Source organism: Sipha flava, unplaced genomic scaffold (assembly GCF_003268045.1).
Source record: "Sipha flava isolate LNK unplaced genomic scaffold, YSA_version1 193_pilon_pilon, whole genome shotgun sequence".
NCBI classification, from domain to species: Eukaryota; Metazoa; Arthropoda; class Insecta; order Hemiptera; family Aphididae; genus Sipha; species Sipha flava.
The window spans coordinates 229,341-255,475 of NW_020272753.1; the positions used below are offsets into that span (position 1 = coordinate 229,341).

The 26,135-nt window shown below is 29.7% G+C and overlaps 1 protein-coding gene across 6 annotated transcripts in view; it reads right to left on the reverse strand.

Annotated features, from left to right (window-relative positions):
- LOC112681637 (organic cation transporter protein-like) overlaps positions 1-26,135 on the reverse strand; it is a 77,098-nt gene that overhangs the window by 12,643 nt on the left and 38,320 nt on the right. Inside the window, exon 1 of one of the 6 annotated variants that reach the window (XM_025551892.1) lies at positions 7,570-7,900. The exons of the other annotated variants lie outside the window; for them this stretch is intronic. Within the exon in view, the coding sequence (XP_025407677.1) occupies positions 7,570-7,651 (82 nt within the window). The 5' untranslated portion in view covers positions 7,652-7,900. Of the gene's footprint in view, positions 1-7,569; positions 7,901-26,135 lie in introns of those variants that run through there. 6 annotated transcript variants of the gene reach the window in all.

Sequence of the window (26,135 nt, forward strand, 5' to 3'; positions counted from 1 at the left end):
ACTAAATATATAGTATTTAACAGAAAGTTATTTTACCTACTCAGATAAAATATATTATAAATAAAATTCTTACTATTAAAACAACGATTAATATGATATGTATATTATGCGTGTACGAAACGAAGCTTTTGTAAACAAAAATTTAGACTGCAGTGAGGATTCTGATGAATGTAGTTTTGAAGTTAGAAAACGACCAACATACCCTTCAGAGTTTGTTTAAGGCTTCATCCCTTCGTTCAAGTACACAGTCGACGCATTCGTGGGAATTCGTTTTATCAACACAGCTTACCGCAAAAATGAATCCGCATGAATACTCGCAGAGTTATTTGATATCATTTGAATGCACACCCCCGCGAGCATTATAATATGCCGAATTGTCAGCACAACTTCCCGCCACGCCCTTAATAATTGTGCGTTGTCAACTTCCATTATATTGTCTGAGTACAAGTTATGAGTGTTCTTTGCAGAGGTATACACAGCTCCAGTTTATTTATACAATTCACAATTTCGACATTTTATAAGTTTAACGCGTATTATTACACGGTATAACACGCATCATAATAATTTAGTCTTAAAAGAAAAATTAAAAACTACCGGGAAAATTATACCCATTTAAAATATAAACACGAACTCAAAGTTCTTTGAAAATAATTTCAAATAGGTACTCTCAAAATGTTTAAGATCAAGTGGAAATGTTTAAAAACCATAACTTCTATTCTGATTAACTGTGATAACTGTGAGACATTTCTATAGAGTGTTTCATTTTTTTTTTTCATTTTTTCACATAAAACATTTTATTTTTATCGACTATAAATCAATTAAAACAACGTAACAAGGACTAGTTGCTCATCACCTTGCCGAAGCATTTAAAGTATTGAAACTCTGTGTTTACAATTAATAAATTTAGACTGTACTGTTTCAGATACTTATCGAATACTTGATTTAAAAAACTGTTAACTTAATACGATACGTTTAGTTAAGTGTGCTTAAATACGTTTACTGAAATACTTTAAAAGACTGACGATGTAATATACATTACGCACGCTTTCAATACTATCGCCCGTAATAAACATTTACTGCGCTGTGGCACGGGTCATTTTTCGATTTACTCGAGACAACTCGGAATGGTTAAATTGTAAAAAGGCGGAGTGTGTGTGTGTGTGTATGCACTGCGTATATATCGTAATACATGTTATAGTTATAAATGTAAAGCGCTAAAAACATGTCCAGACGGACACCGTTTCGTTATTATTGTCCTCTATATTGGCGTTAACTATTATATCCGTAGTTTAAAAGGCGTTAAACGACAACGAAACCTGATGAAATGGCTCTCGATTTTTTTTTTTTTTAATGGATAGTTAGTAGATTAGAAAATAGACCTATAATTGTATTGTAAACGGACCGCCATCGAAACGCGGGACGCACCGAAAACCCCAGCGAAGACCATCGTCAGTACGCATACGCGTATACAAACAACATACACAACACCGAGGCTGTCAACCCATTGAAACACAGCCCACGATCCGTTCATTAAGCAAGATTAATACTTTCTATTATAGTATTGTGTTATAAACACTTCAATGTCAACGAGCGACATTAAATGGGTGACCACTTTTCACTGTTTCCAGACAATGTTTACGGAATATGATTTCATATTTTCTTTTCACGTCTAAATCATTTGATCAGATACAATAAATGTTTTTAAATCGGTATACGTGGTACGTTTATGGACAATGACGAAGAAAATAAAAAAATAACGATTAAATAGAAAACAATATTTGTCTAACTTCTATTTAATACTCCTGCAGAATATATACTATTTTTAGTAAGTGTGAAACAAAGATTATACGAGTATTGCAATTGTCCCATCATATAATGTAAATATAGAAGCAAAGTTCATCGGTCAACTGAATACATTTTTTTTTCTGTAAAACTTTATAATAACAATAATAATAATACAATTAAATTTTAACGTGTTAAAATAAATTTTAATACTATGTTGGTATATATTTTAAATCCTTCACTTTTACTAAACGGAGATAAAATACGTAGTGCGTGCGTACATGTACATATATAATAAAATATATCATTACATTAGGTCATTTCGAAATAGCAAATCTAAATATAATTTAAACAGCGTTAATACACTAACATGTCAACACACATACTGATACTAGATTATCATTAATTTGATCGTAATTACTTACCTATTTGTTAATCCCATTGTATTAATATTTTCATAATATTATTATTTAATATCTCTTTAAGATTAATATGCATGCGATAATGTTGTCCCATTTTTAAATTGAGACATTTATATCGATCGTTGATCGGCAAAAATAAAAATAACAGTTTTATTTATTGATGTAATCATACATTTTATCGAATTAAGATATGACTTTTTGAAATAAAAACATATGCATATCAATATACTTATTTTTTTTATATATAATCGTAGCAATCGAATTCGTCTAGACTCTAAACCATTTTTGAATATATTCTAAATGTTTGTACTAATACAATTTTTGACAACTGCAATTTATTCATTGACGTATGATATCATATTGAAAAATGATACAAAGTTTATTTCAATGAAATTTTATATTATTTACTTATTTATTTATTCATTTACATTCAGGACAAGAATAACAATAAATGAAGCATTCCATTAGTTGTTTAATTATTCAATAGTTATAGCTTATAACGAAATAACATAAGGTATTCATATTAAACATGTACATCGGTATACCTACGTAAAAGAAAACATGTAGATAACCACAAAAATAATAAATTTAATCTATGAAAAAATATAAATATAGGTCAGTTAATTACAATTTAAAAAATATTAATTACAGATTTAAAAAAATATTGTTTTAAAGATGATTAATTTATAGATGAAATCATGTTTTAATCAATAACAGATAACATAAATATTGTTTAAGTACCCATATTTCTTATCGTAAAAAGAAAAATAATATTAAGATCAGTTACTTTATTACGAAGAAATTAATCGATTTATTTGAAAAATATATTATTAGATATTTAATTATTATTTTAAAACTCTTATTAAAAAAAAAACAATTATCATTATTGCATAACATACGAGTAGTTCAACGACAATTTTCTATATTTAGAATAAAAATTAAGTTATTAAAACACTGTCGTTAAATTAATATTTCAAATAACAGCTTGCAGTATATTTTATTTTAATACGATTTTATTAACGTTATTTTTCAAATAATACAAATGATTTCTTTAAATTTTAGGAGCAATTAACCGGAATTAACCGGATGCAAATCAAATTCCAGCTTACCTTCACTGCATAATTAATCGGAAATCATTGAATAGATAAAAATAGTTCACTTTCAAAATATTTTGATAAATGGTAAACGAAAAGTACTAAACTTTTATCTAATAGCTATAATATAATGGATAGTATATTTAACTTGGTACGTTTTCCGGTGAGTTTAGTAGTTTTTACTTCCGAAAAAAATGTTCAAAAATGTTCATGTTTATAAAAAAGTTAGACAGCATTTATTAATATAAAAATTTGATATATACACATAGTACATGCACAATAGGTAGTAGTACTACGGTATTATGTATAACTAAATAAGTTAAATAGTTAATTTTCATTTGGATGTTCTATCTCCACTCGGTGACCAAATTTCTTAACACAAATTATTTTCCTATAGTCAGCGCAATATCTGATAATTTCTCAATCCGAACACTTAATTACAATACATAATAATATTGCCAATTCGATAATATCGAATTTGGAATTATCGGGTACCTACCTAAATAATATATACCTATTCATACACAATCCAAAATCGCGAATGCAGTTGTCTCACGGGAGAAATTACTTCAACAGCTGATGTGATAGATGGTTTATAGAAATTATAATTTCTCCCTGTTGGATTGACGAAAAGATAATTTTACAAGTGTAAAATATTACTACAGACAATATACCTATTATTATTAAACAACAATCGGCAGCACATGCTATCGTTTAGTTAACAATACTCAAAGCGTAACAAAACATAATTATATCGCGATCAAATAAAATCGTTCACGTGGTTTTAAGACGCCGATAATGTACGGCGTTCAAGTGTTTACAGTGAACGAATAATCTGTAATATTAAAATATGTCTATATCATTTCTTATGTCGAATTCTCAACATTTATCACATGTTCAAAATCGCTTACCTATATAATAATTACGTATTGAAACCATACATTTTCTACCACACGTGTTATTGTATTTCTTTCGATAACTACGAAAAAAAAAAAAAAACCGCAAGCGAATAACCATATATTTAACATTTTGAAATAAATTTTTATTACACAGTTCTTAGTTCAAAATTTTATTTTAAACTATAACACGATCATATAATCACAACATACTTATTTAAATATTCTGCTAATCTTGAGCCATAACGATCGCATTTTAGTAATTTTTTAGTTCAAAACAAATACTAATGTATAAAATTGTAAGTGATCAGCTAGTATAAATAAAAAAATAAGCGAATTATCGATAAATACATTCGAATAGAGTAAACGTTATTAAAGAGATAATAAATAACGATTGTAGAAAAACAAAAATAATCAAGGGGGACTGAACAATGGCAATTTTAAAATTTGCATGCCATATTGTGAAGTAAGTATATATTATTACAAGAATCGGTTTGTTTTAAGTTGTAGGACGTAACATTCTATTTACCTTTTCTATGTTTTGCGAAAGAAAAGTTAAAAATACTTTTTAAAAAAAAAAACAATTTAATTTTTAAATAATTTAACACCTTGACTAATTTAAATATTTAATTTTCTTCCGTTGTTTGTGGTTGATAAAGAAATGTACTTGAAATCAGACGACTTTTTGTGTTCGACCAAAGACTTCACAAAATAAACATAATTACACATCATAACTGTATGTATAAAATAATAATATATCATATCAATATTATAGTTAGATGAAAAATCTAAGCGCTAGTAAACTCGTCATGCTCGACGAATAATAAATGTCACAATATAACATTTACTATACGATTTAATATCATTTATAGACATATAAAAGTCTCATGTCTTCTACTAGAAATACGACTCCGAATGAAACACGGCTGTAAGGCGGCCACACGTGTGCGTAGGGAGAAAAAACAATTACACACGTCCTTCGACTTTTGTCAACTTGTGTGTGTGTGTGTGTGTGTGTGTGTGTGTGTGTGTGTGTGTGTGTGTATTGTGCGAACTACAAAAAACGATCAACTGTCGTGCATATGAATTTGGGGGAAAAGAAACAGACACACCGAAAGCCCTAAGGGGTAAGTCCATAATAAATTGCAAAAACAGTTAAGGTGTAGTAATAATCGATAGGAAAATACTGTAAATACGACATATGTTACAGATTTCGAAAATACCTTGTTTCTTACATATTTCTTGCGTGTTCTCATATTTTTATGAAAATATACTATTATGTATTATTTTAGCCTCGAGTTATTTTCTCTAGTACCAATCGTTTTTTGAGTGTCGACTACTCTGAAATTAAAGTAAATCTTCAATGGAGTGACGTAAATATTACAGTAATAACCTAGCTACCAAATAAACTATTTTACTTTTTCGATATTATAATTCTCTCTCCTCGGATTTCGAATTGACATGTCTAACTGGACTTATGGAATAAGACGCATAACAAATATACGACTGTTGCATTTTAATAACTATTATTAACTAGAAACGAAATGCAATTAATAAATTTGACCCGAAAATTGTTTAGTTACTTACGTATATCTTTGTTTATATAAAGATACTGCATATTAGTTAATATTAGTTAAAAATAATGATTAGATAGTATATTTAATATTCAATCAATAGTTATAACGATTCACGAGTTTGTATATCAACCAGAGTCAAATCTATATCCAAATTCTGAGCTTGATTTTTATCGGATTTTAAGCTTAGTATTAACAATTTGGGTAAAAATCATTCGATTTTTTTTCTTAATTTAACAAAAATCCCATAATTACAAGCAGTGTATATGCCACATACTCTATAGATCATTGATTAATATTTTTTTAACGAATCACACTCATAATCAACACTACATCGGGATGATAATCATTGTTGTGCGCGATTCTATTAGTGTCCAAATTTATACTTACACAAATATATATGCGTTATAATAATACTCGTACAATATTGGTCAACTATTTTCAAGTCGATAAAACATGTTACAATCATGATTAATTGTTTGAAACATTTGTGAATGTTAAGTTGTATCACGACGGTTTCGCACACTAAAAAATATCGTAATTTATAATAGTGATACGCATTAGAAATAATCAACACTCAGCTCAATATTATTATAACACTCGTGTGCATTACTTCGTAGACAAATTACAATTTTTAATTTTATAAAATTACAAAACTCAATTCTGTATGTAATTTAATAAAAATGCAATAGTTAACAAAAAAGAAAAAAAACCAACGAATAAACAGTATACATAACATTAAGTTTTATAGTAGATACGTAGTTTTAATCATAAATGAATCCCCAATTATGTTAAGTTATTCACATCAAAGAAATATTTATGTATATAATTGTTTCGCAATCAATTTTAAACCATCTTCTACAGTCGCTGGCAGTTGCAATCAGATGTGATGGAAAAAGTGAAATCTCATTGTTAACGTAATAATAATAATATGAAAAGAGACAAGTGGGTTAGTGGTTGCATGCTCATTTGTATATGTCAATTACGCAAGTTTATATTGATTATTATTATTATTTTTCTAGTCTAAAAATGAACTAGACATCGTGAGATATGTTTTGTTAACAAGAAAGTTCGTTCGTTCATATTTAATTAGGTTCAACGATTCAATTCAATTATCTAACACTTATAGGCATACACATATAAACGTTATTACGTTGAATTGATCATCGAGAGAATCGTTTCAAAGCCGCAAATTATACAGGGTAAAAATTGATTTAGGTTAAAAATTAATTGATAGACTTTCAATTCAAATGACATCGTCATCAATAATTTATTCGATTATTTCCTTTAAGTATGTAGACATTACATTAGCACGAGTTCGGCTTAAGTTGTTCATTTTTTTTTTTACACAATTCTGTGGGGCACTTCCATACTGTCCACATTTTCATATTTACCATTCGATAAATTAATTTCGTTAAGAAATTTTCTTCAAAAACAACTAATACTGCTTATAATATAGCTAATATACTCCGGGTTATTCGGATACGATGAAAACTAATGAAAAATCATGGGAACAAAATATAAGTCTTGTCGTATGTACATTGCCATTTATTGAAAACTAATAGAACTCTTCGGGCGCGTTCGGTGAACGAAAAACGATAGGTTTGTTTCGAGAATTGAGTGCAAATCGTGTGATACGTACTAAAATCACAGTACGTTGGTGTAAAACATTTTTTTAAAAAAAGAAACAACGTACACGATGGATTTGCGATCTTTACGCGTACATTATTTTCATATAACGTTTTGTTTTAAAATAATTTTTTTCAAAATGACTAAATGTTTATATACGGTAGGTACTCACGTTCGACGGTATAGTTCTTCGACTGTCTCCTGAATATCTTCGAAAATATCTTATCGATAACGAAAGTGGGTATCACCGTCATGACGTCGTCGGTGTACGGTGGCCGTTAGCACGCGACGCGCGCGTAACTCAATGGAGTCGAGCGAGGGAAATAAATAAATCAGTTGACAATTGAAATCATAACAATAAAAATATTGATCGTAATAACAATAATAACGATGATGATGACGATGAAAAGTTTGTCTCGGGCACGTTAGCGGTTGGTGCACGGTGTTGATGAGATAATATCCTAAGACGCGTTTGAATGCGACTGAACGAAAATCGGCCGGTCGGTGCACCAATTATTGACGGGAAGAGGACATGCCGCGTGCTTTTACCGCGCGCGTACGTGGAGGGGAACGCACTCCGCCGACACGTCCAACAATATCATTGCCAGGTACATTTGTCGTAACCGCCGTACCCGCGCGTACCGTACGCATCGCGTACCGTACGCATCGCGTACGTATTGTGCGTACGTACAAACCATCATATTCATGCCGTGCAACAGGTACACGGCCGTGCTCGCGGGCCCATGATCCCTGGGCTCGTCGGGTCCTTGACGGCGGAGATCGTGTTTACGTGTAAACTCAGTGTGTACTTAGTCCGCATTGTTGTTAGCGATGTATTAGTTACGCGAGAAAAATAAAAGAAGAAGAAAAAAAAAACAAAAATTAATGTCTACTTTATATTTTATAATCAACGTTATCGGTATTGTTATTGCACGCATCCCCAGCTTTACTTCTTTCGGGTGACTTCCAATGTTTTATCGGTACGATAAAATGTAATTGTTGGAAATAAAAATATAAAAATTAAATCGCAACGCTGTTACACGCAGGTCGCGTAGTATTGTGTACATATATTTAGTGTTTTATTAACCCGTGACAATAATACAGCGTGCGCGCGCGATACTGAAATTATGACGGACACGACGTACAGGTAAATTATTATAATGTAGTACGAAACGATCGCGGTAAACAATGCGAAAACCAATTAGCCGAAACGACGCACGTCACCGATTTTTTTTTAGATTAACCGCCGCCACGGATTAAATTCATGAACTTTGTTGTGGATCCAATGACGTTGCGCGAAGAAAAATCTATGAACAACGTGGATTCGTTAATTACGCTTACACGGGTGTACACGTTTATTCAAAAAATAGTGCAAATGGATAGGATGAGCTCGGATGAAAACATGGGCTTATATAGACTCACATCTAGGGTGGAGGGTGGATCAAATTTTTTCTTTTATTCAGGCTCAAAATTTACAACTAAAATTGTTGGTAATATTTAAATCAGGTGATTCCTTAATATTTGTGGTCTTTTTTTTTTTTTAATCTAATGCCGTATCCACTTAGAATCCACTTTTGTGTAGTTCTTTTTTAACAACTGTGTTTTGAAAGTTACGCTTATGTTTTCTTTAATTTTCCACTAAGTACGGAACCGACAAAAAGCCCAATTCAGTATTCATAGCCAAGCGTAATTTGATGTCGTTATAAAATGATCATAAGAAAAAAATTTGAAATGTGTATCTCACATATAACCAATTCCTTAAATACGGATTCATGGGGAGAACGATCGCCCCTTCGTCCCCCCCCTAAAATACACCCATGGATGAAAACTATTTCGCTGCTAGTTCCGTTGACGTTCAATGACGTATCCATATGTGCATACGTACCGAGTACAGTGGTGCGTTTTTATACGCGCAGCGCCTGCTGTTTGAACAGTGCACGCGCATCGCATACGCGATTGGCATGTGCGATAATATCCGTTTGAAGTTATTGTCGCTATATCAATTGAAAAAAAATATGTATACAAAAACTAACACGGATCGAATAATACGCACCCTGTAGATGTTACCGTACCACGAGGTGTACGTTGTGACCGTCGCGGCGAAATAAACAAGTCCCAGGCACTGCTACATGGAAAATCTAAACATTGTTTTAAAACTACGAAATCGTATTTGTTATCGATATTATTAAAATTGTAAATTCATGATTGAATATTGAAAGCTTATTAAGATATATCCCTCCATAAAATACTTTCCTCCCCGAAAACATGGACAATACTATTGTTTGCTTGTTTGTGAGCTTTATTCAAAAAATACCCTCTATCTTACAAATTTGAATTATTCAACGTCAAAATTATTTATGTTGAATATAATTAATATGTAAATAAATAAACAAATAGTTTATTTATAGCAATAGATAAAAATAGAGTAGTATCATATTTATAAAATACGACCGGTTTCAAATTAATAATTCATATAAATATATATAAAGTTAATAAAATAAACGAATTGTGATACTCGTACATATTCGGCTATATGAGTCAAAATCAGTGCTGGATTATCCATTAGGCAGAGTAGGCGACCTCCTTATTAATGTTGATAGTAATTATAGTTGTATGTAAAAAATAATTTTTAGGGTCCAAAATTTTAATTGCCAAGGGGTCCACAAATGTTTAATCCGACACTGATCGCACTTAATAAATATATTAATACTCCAGGCTGAGCATTTATTTATTTATTTCTATAAATAAAGTATTTGTTTATTTATCAATATAATAATTTACGAGTATTAACCATTTATTAATTTTTAACTTTTGTTCTATTTTTTATTGTTTTATCGTAAATATAATTGATAACAAAAAATATTATTAATAACAACGTACTAAAATACTTTCGCACATCAAATTATGTTCACTGGACATTTATTTATTTATTGGGTAAACGCCCAAGTGAACTAAAGTACAATGACAAAATTAATACATTCAATGAATACATAATAAGAATAAAATACAAAAAAGTGCATTAATAGTATGGATTCAATAACATAATAATATAATTAAATTTACAAAATAATAAATAAAAAATAAATTTAGTAATATAAATCAAGTACACAAGTATACATGGTTAAGTTATCTTAGTGCCCTGGTACTATTTCTACATTTTAAAATTCTAATTAAAAACTCGTTTCCAAACTTCACAGTATATATATATTTATAAATATATAATCTAAATATACAATTTTCAATTATTATTATCAACAAATATATTTAAAATCGTTACGCCCCAGGTTAAGAAAACTCCTCCTCAACACTTTAAGACATTTATGCGTAAAAAAAAACATATACATGCACAGAAACCATTTATTACAAATTTAAATTGAAAGACAATTAAGACGGTTATTTATTTATTCATTATGATAACAGCCGATAATTATGATAATATCAATAAGTATATTACGATTACAATGTTATAACATAAAATAAGCAAAATGTTATTTTGTTTACAGTGTCATTTTTCTGCGTAACTGGTTCATAAAAAATACTTTAAACCTGTTTAAAACGAGTTATTTTTCGTTATTAATATTTATAAAATAGTTTTTTTCTTCCGAAATAATATATAATTAATTTTAATCTGAGTACTTAAGTATATTATTATATTTTTTGCAATAAGCAAAAACTTATTAAAACGATTTAAAGTTCGTGAAACAATAACTGTCCCATATTAAGTACTAAATTACATCGGAACATTCCAGATTTTGTAATTGCTATTATTATTTTTTATTTTTAAGTTTTTTTTTGAACTGTTCACAGAGACAAAAATTAAATATTCTGTTATAGAAAATAAAGCTTATCTAAATAGCTGTTTCATTTATGGCACCACAAAATTATATTTAATTATTTACGTCATTAGCTTGTTAGTTTTTTTCAATTTAGATTTCAAATCTACTTTATTCGTGCATTGAAGATTTAAATTACAATAAATAACAACAGAAACTGAGCCAATATACTGAGTCGATTGACAAAAATGAGACACAGGTCAAAAGTTTTTTTCTCAACATACTTCTTTTAAACGGCAAAGAGAATAATTATGATAATAGAATCATCAAAAATTATCTGCATTGCATGGGCAGAAAAAAAGGGCTGTCCATCGTCGTATGGGCGAAAAAAATAGATGTAATGTCATTCATATTAAAAATAAAGTTAAAGCGACTATCAAGATAAAAATTATCCATTGACTAAAAAATTGTGATAGACGTATGTAGTCTTCAAACATATGGATTATGATCTTAAATTTAAGTGATCTAAAATTAAAGAGCATATGTGCCAAGTGTGATCTGCAAAACTAAATAATAATTTATGAATGGGGCACTTACGAATTAAGAGCAATCAGAAACAGTATAGTTTATATACTACTGGATTGATTTATATTATTATTTTAACACCTGAAACACATATTATCTAATAGTAATAATGTGTCATCAAACACATAGAAAGTCTTATTCGGTAAACGGAAAACTGGTACGGTCTTTATAAACGCAAAATACTGTTTCGATCCACAATACTTAAAGTTTCCCAAACTTTTATAAAAAAAAAAAAAGACTAAAATATGAACATTATTTTTAATTTTATTTTACCGACGATCGATGAGAACATCGAGTGACTGCGAGTGAAAATAATCGTTATTGTTATGTAATTACGGTACAATAATATTACGATAAGATATAATAAATATCTAGTAATCAGTAAATGTCATGAACTATATTCACCAAGTTCTCACCAGTAAATAATTTGCAATAGTGGATTGAGCACGTACTATTTTTCACAAAAATTATACCTTAAAATACATTAACTAAAACAAATTTAAAAATCAATAGCTTTATTGATGGATTTCGCTTTCCATTTAACGTATATTAAAATATGTTATAATTTTCAATAATAACAAGGCAATACAATTTATAGTACCATAGTAGTGAACCGCAATTATAAGCCATGTTTTCAAATGAGTTCAATCATATTGTGTATAATTAAAAGCAAAGCTGTATTATTCAAATTAGTGGCCCTGGGTTAATTTATTTTTGAGGGTCCTAATTTTACAAAAAAAAGGAATTTTATATTATGCCAATTGATATTTATTAGTTAAATATGAAAAATATTTTCCCTCAGAGAGCCAATTTGGATTAGATACATAATGTATTTATTAAAAAATACAATTTAATTAAATACTAAAATATAAAATATATGGTAATACCTAAAACAAAAATAAAAATAAATGATTATTTAAAATTTTTTTTTCTGTATTTACTTAATGAAAAAGTATCTAAGATGTTGTCAAATTATTTACATATGTCATTGTCAATTGACATTGTTAATGCGTACAATTATTAATACGTTTAACCTATCTTCTGTCTGTGTAGATTTTTGTCGATTTTTAATTAGAGTTAACTTTGAAAATGAACGTTCTACTTCACAATTTTTCAACGGTATTGTCAGATATAATCTCAATGGAATGTATAAATTTTGAAAAATATCAATAAGATTTATATACATAAAGAACTTTTGTTATAGCACCACAATTTTCAATATCTAAAGAAACGATTTTGATATAATGATAAAAATTAGATATTTGTATTATCAAGTTATCATCGAGATAGTTATGTAAAACTGAATACAGTTATTTAATAAAATAAAGTCTGGTTCATTGTTAGTTTTAAAGTTAACTAATCATTTGAATTAAAAAAGAAAAAACTATAAGAATTTATTCTTTTGTCAAGTTCTTAAATAAATTGTATTAATAAAGAAAGTATCGACTTCAAACTTTTTTTTTCTACTTAAAATAGTTTGATTTTCACATCGTCTTGGTTTTTTTTTTACCAACGTTTTCATATTTGGCTATAATTTTCGTACTAAAAGTCTTGTCAAACCATCATACTTTTCATAGTTTTTCTTTCGTGAAATATAAATTGTCATAAAGAACGCATTAAACAACAACCAGATAATAAATCTAACCCATGTTTTTGTAATTGTTCACAAACTTTATTAAATCTTTTTAAAATAGTTTGACACGAGACCACATAAAAGTCAAGTCAAATTTAATATATTTATTGATTTTGATTCTCTTCTTACATTAGCTTTTTATTTTTCTTTTTTCATTATTTAAGTCTTCCAAACAATTAAGAATATTGTCACAATTAATAAATAATGTTATCATGATTTAAAATAACAACACCACATAGTTTAATTCAAACTTTTAAGACGGAGTAGTTTTTGATTTTCATTTGGACTTTTCTTTGAAAATTCGTTGTTAAAATGATCCACGAAAGGGAAAGATATAAAACAATTATATAGTTTTTACAAGTATGAAAAAAAATGAATTGCTTCTTGACATGATTCGGCAGCACTGATGCTAACTAAATTTAGTGAGTGACCTGCACAAGGAACAAATTAAGCAAGTGAATATTTTAATAATTATTAATGAATTTTAATATGAGCTTATAATCCTTTGTATTTACCGGACATTGCGGCGTTATCAAATTACTGTCCACGGTAATTTTCTAAAGCTAAATTATGTTGAATTAAAAAAATATTAGCGACAACAAAAAGCGATTTTCTTTGACTGTTTATTGGAATAAAATATACATATCATTTTTTAACTTTAAATATACATACCTACAAACAATTGATAATTGATAAATATGTGAACAATCTGGTGTAGAATCTATAATTAATGAATAATATTTAGCGATATGTATTTCTTCAATAATTGTTTTTAAGACTTTTTGCCCATAAGTTGAATTAGAACTTCCCAAATAGTTTTTGATAAATAAAAATGATTTCTTCTTCCTTGATTACCGTATTTTTGATATGTGTTCTTTTAAAAATGGGCCGAATTGAGATATAAACTCTAAAATTCCTAAATAATTACCATATTTTTTAACTCCAACAACTTTATTATCGCCTTTAAGACTTAAGCTTCGTTTAAATAAAATTTTTACAATGGCCACTACTTAAAACATCAATCCAGTAGGTAGTTTCATTCCTCATGATTCAATAGACTTTTATCAATACGAAAATTATCATGTTGACAAATCAACTATGAATTTACTACATTTTTTATGTTCTATACTGTTTTCATGACTAGTTACCAATTCATCAGCATGTTTCCAGTCTTGAAAACTTGATTATAAAAATAAAAACTTAATTTAGTGTCAAATGGAAATAATTCGTATGGAAAAAAGAAAACTGTTCCAACTGAATATATTAACCATTTCCTGGTTATTATTTCACCATTATACATTTTTCAATCGAATAAATTGTCGGACAAAAAAATATTAAATGTTTTAAAGCTGGATATTCTTTACTTTTATTTTTAAAAAATACAGATCTTATGGTAATTTTATACATTCTTCTCTAAAATTTGTATCAATTGTTCCAGGCCAAAGTCCAGGATCTTTTAATATTTCAATGTTATTATAAGACGATATTAATACATTATTTATGGAAACACTGTTATTCACAACCAACTTTAATTCCGTCTCATGATTTTCAATTGTAATATTATTATCAAAAGAAAAATGAATAGTTACATTACTTTTGGCGTCATTTTCTAGCGCTTGAGGAATTTGAAAATTGTTGGATGATTTTTTTGCTTAATTTTCTGTATTATATTTTAATTTTTGTTTTTCTGCGCAAGAAAGATACTTTCTCGAAGACATTGGATTTTATTAAATAATTAACTGATATTTTAAAATAAATATATAACAAGGCGGGACTGACGTGTTACTCAAATGAAAAAAGACTGAATGTAAATACATAGAAACATGGTACAATATATACAACAGAAAACAAAAAGATAACAAACAAGATCAAAAACATGATATCTATACCCCTTTACATAAAGCTTTACAACAAAATGAAATAACACAATACATTTCATGTTGTATGTACCTATCTAATTCAATAACATGGTTGTCGCAGATAATTATTTTGTAATTGTGGAAAAGCTGCAGGCTTGTAATACTTTTTGGAGGTCCCTGGACTATAGCCCACTTAGTCCCCTCCCCTTTATCCGGTTCTGATTAAAAGCCATGCTAGCGATACTATAAAATTTTTTTTATTATAACGTGTGTATTTTCAAGTATAGTGATGTGACAGAATTATTGTCACGACGTACCAACGAGCGTTTAGTTAGTGATCGTTGAATCCACACGAACTGGTTGACATTTTTCCTTTGGCTTTTCACGTTTGATCAAATCGTCGAGAACTGTGAAATGTAAATGTTTCAAGTCAATATCGTCTCTAATAAGTACTGTTTAGTCCCGAAGAAACGCAACATTATGCTAAACGATCGAATATTCATCCGCCTCGATCCATCACTGCGATGATAATATTATTATATTTTATATGAGTATTATATACTCGTACACCGATTTTCAATAATATTAATTCGCTTTTCATTTGAAAATAATCATAACTGTACATTAATCTGACGTAATTACAGGATAGCCACGAATTCTTTAGAAAGAGTGTGATGAAACTCATCATCTACTCGAGTGTATGCATTTTTACACCATCTATTGTGATTTATTTCATTTAGTAGCCATACCCAATCGATTTTATTACTATTTAACAATCGGTTGTATATTTTTCTAGATACTTTATTTGTTGATTATACAGTTTCCTGGTATCTTACATATTTCATTTACCTATCATTTTAAATGATTAATTCGTTACCATCCTATGCATTGTTTTGAATACTCGTAATTTGTATGTACGTTTTTAATACATTGCTAAAACATTAGAAAACCATCAAAGCAATACAATTATATTTTTATTGTATTATCATTCACCAAGTGATCATATTTATAATTTTCATTTAATGTTATTACTATTATAATATAATGTTGAGGTTGCTGAACGGACAAAAAATCCAACTACTCATATCCATACTTAAATAGTGTCACATTTTTCACTTTAATCAATAAACAATGAATCACTCTCGACTCACTATGAAGGATACTGCCTGAAAATTATTTTGGCATATTGGCCGTATTAATGTATTTAAAACTCCCATTTGGCTAATTATCTGTTGATTCAATATTCGTACACATGTAGAAATATGTTTCGATATGACTTTACAGACGATCGTACGAATCCCTCACCCTTTTCCGAAACTGTTTCGAGCTATATTATCGATCTGAAATATAATCTTAATGATCGCCTGATAATACAAAAAGAATAATTGATGTTAAAAATATGAAAGTTACACATTAAACATTACGTTCTAGATTTTTCTTCTAATTTTAAATTCAAAAATACAATAAAATTATAATAAATATGTGACGTTATTGTAATTACCAACCAAGGTTTATGGACGCGACAGTGAATGAATGTTTCGTGGCACGTTTGATTTTGTTATTTTTAGTATTCTTTGTATTTCATTATAGTATCTTCAGAAGACATCGATAATATTTAATTCATACTTTAGTAGACGGACGGCACTGCGCAAACGCATCGTTTACAGAACCGACCCACGAACGGTTAACACCGAGTCGGATCGACCGACCAGTGGCTGGAGCGCGCGCGTAAAACGCGACCCCGCGCCTCAGCTCACCGAACGGACAACATCGGTGTACCAGTCCCATTTGGAGCGCAAGACAATACGCGTCCTTGGCCAATCGCACGATATCGTTTATCCTTACGTCACACGGCGAACGTACGAACGTAATGTTATCGCGACGTCAGCTTATATTCAATATATTATATATGTATAATGAGTGGCGTAGATACAATTTTTTTCTGGGGGGAGGGGGGTATTTAAGATTCAATTCATAATATTCTTAGTGTATCTTAATACGAGGTCCTATATAATAATATTACATTTAAAATGATATTATTTTTATATCCCGTATTTAATGAAAATTAATTTGTAACTCAACTTTTAATATATAACCAATCATGGTAAAATGAAAATATAATTTTACTATGATATGTAAATATTAATAAATAATAATTAAATATCATAAAAAAAAAAAACCTGGATGGGGTGGAAATCTCTAACACCCCCCCTCTCCCCACGTAACTATGCCACTGTATATAATATATATTTATATTAAATAAAAGTACAAGGGTAGCGAACGCGAACGATCGTCAGCGGGTCTAGCGCGAACAGTGGTGGTACGGCTTTCGTACGTCGTGATTCATGAGCGTCGTAGATTTCCACTCGATCCTCGTGACTTACGTACTTTTGCGACACACAAAGTTTTTTTCAAAGTTGCTAAACACAACACTGCACATTTCGTCCTCCGTACGGTTCGAATCAGGTTCCGCGAACCGAATCCGCGTACGTCCGATCGAACCATGATCGAATTCGTTCTCATGAAATTCATAAATAAATGCGATGAACGGAAATAATTGTTTTTCAATACTCGATTCGTCCAATAAAGCCATGCAGGAATGTGCGCGCGCGACATATGTTATCATCGTGTGTTGCTATAGTGATGCATAAGTGTACATTAGACTAACCCAAATTCGAATCAAATATGGTTTTGTGACGTCTGCTCCAACAATCAATAGAATTATGGTAGTCGACGAGAAAATAGATATTCAGAACAATTTTTTTGTTGTTGTAATTTTTCGATTAAAAACACATTACATGCGTGCACCCCGACCTGTGCCTACAGTTCGCAGGATGAATAATTTATATACTATTTATATTCAACCTGTTGTGCGAACTTCAATATTAATTTTTTTGTTTTTTCTGCACAATCTCGTTGGAAACGACTAGTCTTGACATTGACATTCACAGGTACATAGTAGGCAACAAATATGATCCTTCTATTAAAATTGTATAAATCACTTAAGTCGATTTAGTACGTTTCTAATTTCGACCGAATACAGAATCACTGCGTACGAATGACAGAGAAATAATTTATACGTAATCGCAGATTGATAGAGTTTGAACGAATCTGTAAACCAGTCACCGTCCAGTTACGAGAATTAAACGAGCTGGCCGTGCAGAAACAAGAAAATCTGCAATTCGACAACAGCCTTGAATGGTGGCGCTGCACACTGCGTATCAGTTGCGGTTTTTAAGTATCTTGCCGGTGGCAGTTGAATCGATATTATAAAACAATTTGCAAATCAACTGAAAACTGTACCGATCATATCGTACAGTATATATATATATATATATATATTTATCTAATTGCTTAATAATATATAAGTGCACTGGAAGACACGTTATTATTTGGTTTTTTTCGTTTAATTTATTACTCTTCGGAATATTATTATCCGGTATATTATCTGTACACCATATTTCATGTGCGTTACTCCTACAGGCGTTCGTTATAATAAAAACTATGATAAACGTACTCGTGAAAAGAACTATACGTACACGATGACTCGTCTGTATTCGAGTCAATTAACCGTGATTACATTTTTTAGCTTCGTCGACAATATTGCAATCCACGCGTATATTATCATGACAGTCATAAAAAACATTCTTGTCGCACGTGTGGCATACGCTGAAAAAAAACAACGGACACCACAAAAGTTTGTGGAGAACACCTCCCGCAGGGTGAAAGTAGCCGTACAAATATTATTTTTCTCTCAGTCGGTCGTCGTCAACGATGACATCCGAACGGTAAAAGTGCGTAACAAAATTCATGATGATGACCAACATAATGACGTAACGACACGTTACGTTTGCGCATCGCAACATGATGTGTACACGTTGTACAGTGGCACAATGTACGAAGGAGATTTTGATCGATTGGAACAATAAACGTATTTCCAAAACGACGAAGTGCCTGTGCGAAACGTGAATTTTATCGATCACCTCACCATCGTGATCTTGAAAAGTATACCAATGATGATAGCTGACATAACTGATAATCCACGCATGCGTTATATTAAAACATGTTCGTCAAGAACTCGTATGAAGACAAAACGCGTACACTAGGTTTAAGACCGTTGAGTGTGACGCGGTAAAATTGAAATGTAATCGACGGTGCAAAAATAAAGACTAGTTAATTGTTATTATTATAACACGTATGCCACAGTGGGAATGACATACTGCGTTTACTAACATCGAATTGTTTTACAAACGAAGCGCCAATTAAAATGCAATAAGCACTTTTTACACATTATCTAATTTGCGGAAGAAAGTTATATAATTTCAATACAACGCTTCAGTTTTGTTTTTCATTTCACATGTTTTACTGGTTAAATTGAAACTCATTCCAGTGCAGTTCAACACATAATTTCTCAGTCTCTTATGATTTTTTTTTTTTTTGTTTATATTCTTTCCGAGTTGGTTGTAATGACGCTTTGTGTTGCCGCGTACCTTTCACGAACCATAATATCTCTCGGACCTCATAACGAGATATAAGTTTACAGGAAAAGGTCGAAAACAAATTACCTTCAAATTAATCCCAGTTCAAGATTTTCCTCTTTAACTAATAATTGAATGACTGTCTCTTCGACTGATTAAGATCAACTTTTTCTTCAACAACAATTTAATAATGTCTACATTACCATATAAACTATATAAATACATAATTTTAATCTCTAATGAAAATTGTTAGCGTTGTTAGTTAAAGGCAGCATATATGGAATTTAAATCAATTATTTTTTGTAATTTTATTTTTTAGAACCATTTCTCTTGTTTTAAACGTTAATTATTTCGAAAACGTCTTACTAACTCAATTGGTATAACATTGGTATTATCCATTTAAATTTAACGAAAACTCGTTGACAACAAAAAAATAAAACACATTTTAGTTTTTTTGAGTCGTATGTAAAATTTTAAGTGTCTATATAAAAAACATTAACGAGGATATATTTTTAATTCAAATTTCAAAATGTTAATGCTGAGGCAGTGACTGAGAGAATCAATGGAATTTTGTCCCCTTAAAAAATGTTCTAGTATGATGTACACATATTCAATGCCACGATTTACATTTTCGTTTATATATGAACAATACTACTATTAAATAAGACGTTGTTCAATCTTCGCATATGCATAATCTAATTCATACAATTTACGTAAAAAAAAAACTGAGATCGAAATTCTGTAAAAACGATTTAGTTTATTAAACCAACTACGTATGAACTTTAACTTTACTGTGCAATGTAAACTTTAAACTGTTCGTTGACAGTGTCAACAAATTAGGTCGCAAAGTGACCGACGTAAAATAAATTTATACTCAAGTTGAATGTCATTAAGTATTCATTTTTAAAGTGGACTTATTTACGTTAATATTTAATGAGTATGTGCCTACCATTTATAAATATATAATAATCACTTGCCTAACTTTTTGTCGCCCACGGTAAATAAATATATATATATAACCAGGGCCAAAGATTGTTCATCATTTTTACATGACCAATTATATATTAAGGACTATTATTCGATCTTGTACCGTGTTCTACAACCAAAGCGTTTTTGGGTTTACGTGGATTGACAGGCTGTTTTATAATTTATGGTTTTCTATCCTTCTATATATGATCAGTTGTCTCTGCGCTTGATTATCAATAGGTCACGGATAAATGTGACCAAAACTCCATCTGAAAATGGTGTTGGACGCCTCGGTTTTCCTTGCTCAAGTGCTCGGGTGTTAGATGTAATAGACAAAATCAAGGCTCGCAATCACTACCTAAACGCTTGCGGCTAATCAATATAGCGTTTCAATACATTTATAACTGTTCAAACAAGGATTTTATTATTTTTTCAAGCATTAAACGCGTCATTATATAAATTAATATATGATAAATATTTGATGGAATTAATATGAATTCAACTTTTGATAATACCTATATTTCAAATCATATATATTAACTCGTATTATTTAACTTTTTTTTGATTTGACAACACAAAAAAAATACCATCAACTCCAAGATTTAATCGTATACTTATATTTATGGTCGACCTCATTATAAAGTAGTACATAAGTATCTTTTTTTTTTTTTATTATTATTAAAAGTAGTGTATTAACAATCTATACAAACAAGGTATTAATGAGTAAGTGTGTGATGACTTAAAAACTTAAAATAACATTAATTATAAAGAAGGAAGGCTCCCAGCAGTGCCATCTAACAAGAAATTAGGGTTTTAATTTTTTAATATTTTTTCCTTAGTTAACCGTTTTTTTTTTTTAAAGATATTGAGCAGTCTGTTGGCCATCGTCTTTTTAACCTTCCAGGAATGATTGAGATAGAGGACATATTTTTAATTAAAGGATTTAAATGAGCGCGAAGCTTTGAGTGGAATTTTGAGCAATAGAATTTAGCTAAGTCGTTGAGGATTGGTATGTTCAGGTCTTTGTGAAGATTTTTGTAGGTAACATACCAAGAGGCACCGGTTATTAGGCATAGGCATATGAATTGGAAAGCTTGCAGGGTTTTAGTGTTTGATAGTTTTGCTGGTCCCCATAGTTGAGTGCCGTAAAGCCAAGTTAGACGAATTATCGATATGTATATCGTAAGTTTGTTGGCTAGAGAAAGTTTCGATTTTAATAGAGGTCTCAGATGCCATCTAGAGCTCACTGATTTACGTTTTTGACATAAGTATCTTAAAATTGTATTTTATTAATGAATTTAAAATTTATTTTTGTAATTAATAAATTCCGTCGATTAATTGAATTTAAAAACACGTTCTAATTGAAAATTAATGTAATAAATTTGGAGGTATTCAATACTATATAATTATATACCAATTATACGGTATAAAATCAATTATTAAATTAATTACATTGAAAATTTAAAATATTATAAAATTGTAGTCTTAGGAGCATATCTAATGTAGGTACATAATTTTTATTTTTTTAATTTAAATATTTTTATGTTTATTGTTCTAAATAACTTTGATATTAATGTATGACTTCTTACTATAGACAATGCAATGCTTTTTCGATTCAAATTTAAAGTACACTACTTCCATACGTGATTATTTTATTGTTTTATTCGTCAAAAATTACAGTCGACATTCACTTTAATACGTTAGTATTTGATATTTCATTAGGGTTCATGAACTTTACTGATATGAATCGTAGGGGGGCTAATCGACTAAATTCTCAGCGTATACTGTAGTTTAACCCCCTATGGTTACAATGCCAAAAATGTTAGAAAAAAACAAACCATTTGAAAGTTCCGGTAGAGTGGTGAATTCCACCAGGACACCTATAGAGATAAAATCATTGAAACAGTCCTTATGAAATCATAATTGTTTTTTTCCGTGTTATTATTTCTCCTAGTACACGTGTTCGGTTCTCATAAATTATATTTTAACGCTGTAACTTATCTCCAACACACGACAATTATGTAATTGAAAAACTCATAAAATTCTATTTTCATCCCAATCAACTATATTATTTTGTAAATACAAATAGGTCCAATATAGTTTTAAACTGAATAGACACTTCGCTTATGGACGAAATGGAAATATTATGCACGAGAATATATATTTACGACGTGTTTACTTCATAGACAAACGATAACTGTCGTACAGTATACTTAATTTCACGACTTTATACGTATAAAACGCAAGTATTATCGTTTGATAACATATTAAAATCAAACACATGATACAAAAATTAATGATCATCAACTTCCGCGGTCGTATAAATCAATATCATTATTACTAATCGCTACAATGTACACTCACAATACATGATTTATTGTCAATAAATTTTAAATTAACGGTATTTAATAGCATTATGTAACGTCAAGTAAATTCTTATCTAGTTTTAATGAAACACACGACTTCTGAGTGACATTTTATTACCAACAACGCACTTTAAATTAGTTGTAAGTGTATAAAAACGAATCAGTGTTATATCAATCTGAGAATTAGTGATGCTGTATATTATATATAATATTGTATTGAAATTAAATATAATAGATTATAAACTTATAAATTTGAAAACTGTACAATTTTTAAAATTTTATTTTGAATAGTATACCTATATAAAATATCACATGTTTTATGGTGTTTCATTGTTTTTTAGATCTTAGACGTATCATTGTCATCACAATGTATTGTTTGTTATTAAAACAATAACATTTACGATAAACGTGATTTACTCGCAGCCAATTTTGTAAAAATGTTATATTATACGTGTAAAATAATACATTTCAATTCGACTTTAGTCAGGTTATTGTTTGACCTAACCTTTAGTTAGGTCGTGAAATTATTTTTTATTTTTTTTTATTAGATTGTTTTGTTTTTTTCAAAAATAATCTGCTTAGTATGTTTACATTATTATATTGCATGTTCGACATCACTTTATCCTTATAGTATTTTAGCAGTTAATTATACAGAGGTACCTATTCGATTTTCCGCAGTCGCGAGGTTTATTGGAAAATATGTATTTTACGGTGTCAATGACAAAAAAACATATATATATATAGAGAGAGAGAAAGAGAGAGAGGGAGAGATTTATTGTCTGGACCCTGGAATGTTTAGTAAATGGAACCATTACGGTTAATGCACAAATATTCTGTACATGCTCGGTAGTTGGTATGCTGGGTATGAAGTAATAAATTCAATTAAATAAATCAAACCTCGAAACAAATTAACTAATTACACATACTTTCTCGTTGCACTCGTGTCACTTTTATAACGATCGCCGAATCCCTATTGTATTACGGACATAAATGCAATGGTTTATATTATCAATCTGTAACTGGATAGCTTGAACTCTGTACGGTCGTTTTTGGAGACTTTTCATTAGAACCCTACAATTGTACGTATATATTGTGAACAAATTAAAACATTTTTTAAAATTATGGATATATGGAAACTTTCCACGTACGACATCTCGTGAAATACTGTTGTATCTTATCTCGTTTCAATGTATAACTTAAACCTTAAAATGTTTAAAATTCAATAATTATTTATGACCAAACTGCTACCGTAAGACACAAGAAAAAATTAATATTGGAAATCGGTCACTTTCTTGTTTTTAATTCTTACCTATGGTTTATAATACATAATATACGAGATTATTAAAATAAGCTTAAATATATGTATCTCTAAGATTAAAAATATTTTCTAAACAATAAACGTTAACGAGATTTGCTTATTAAAATAATATCTACGTAAAGTTTAATTAATTATTTTTAAATAAACAATTTTTTTAATTTTAAAAATGCACTTTGAATTTTCATTTAAGATAAAACCTATGAATTTGTGCATTATTGTATCACATACTTTCACGATCAATTGAAATACGATAACACAAAAAAAAAAAAACATTTCAACGACGACAATCCTACCTCAATCGTTTTCATCATGATTCGATTTTTACAGGACACTTGTCCTTTTATTTTGATTCAACATAACATATACATAAGAGAAACAACATACACACACATAAAATATGGATCGAAGGCCTATAGTAGTAACACGTCAACGTACGTCGGCGCTCGTTCACGGCTACAACAGTCTGAACCTTTCACCTGGGTCGTAACAATAATTATTTATCCGATAATGAATTCTCCAAGTGAAGCAAAGAAACATAATTTAATAATATATAACATTAACTACCTATTATAATGCGCAAGTACGCGCACTGTGAATATTGCGGAATATTAAATCAGCGCGGACAAGAAAAGAATATTTTTAATCATTTTTCTTCGTCCGGAATACTGTCACTTAACAAAACACATATTTTTATTTCATTACTTTTCCGCTAATAATAACACTTACTGGCAACCATGTATAAAATACACTATAACATTATAGTAATATTAGTAGGAATACTATATTTGCTTTGATAACCAAACTGTCTTTAGCTTAATTGCATAATATTAATACGAAATCGTTATTCATTCAAAAAATTCATAATATAACATGGTATGGTTACACTTCTACATTTATATACGCTATCTGATGAGTTATACAATTACAAGAACCACATTCAGTGTTTATTACAGACCTTCTATCCCGGGGGGTGGGGGATGGGGGTGTTTCGGGAGGAAAAGGGTATGTGGTAAGCAGTATGTTATAGCAGTAAATAATTAATTAATAAATTTTTTTTTGTGGGAGGTCACCCATTTTCTTCGAAAAACCCCCTGTTACCTCTTGAAATAAACACTGACCGCACCGTATTTTATTTCATGATTATAATAGTTAATTAAACATATAGCTAAATTAGTAAATCGGGCCTAAGCTGACATTACGTAAAGATAATAATATTATAATAACAGAATAATTGAAATAAAATAATTTCCCAAACAATCTAAGAAAAAATATCTAGATTCTTATCAATAATTCATCGGTGTACGCGTTTTTAGAATAATATTTTAAAGGACATGCTTTGTATTGAAGAGGTATTTTTGTGCTATTTTAGCTTGCTTTCCATGATGATAGTATAATAATAATTATAATATTATCACGAACAAATAAAGAGAATAACAATAAAGTCTCACATCACCGGTAGTAGAAGAGTAGTAGTAAGACAAATTAATGTTTATCGGAGTAGTAGCGCGACTTGCCCGACAGGCCATACCAGATCGCAAAATCGGATGGACCCCATCGGGGATTTTCAGACCATTTTGTTACGGATCATCGATATATAATAGAAAAACTCTGGCAAAATAAACATCGAGGCCGTTGCGTTCTTAATCCAATTACGATGCAACACAAACTTATGACACACGCGACACACACACACACACAAACACAAAATTATGCGACCGTATATTGTTCGCCATGAGGATGCATATCAAACAAATACGGGA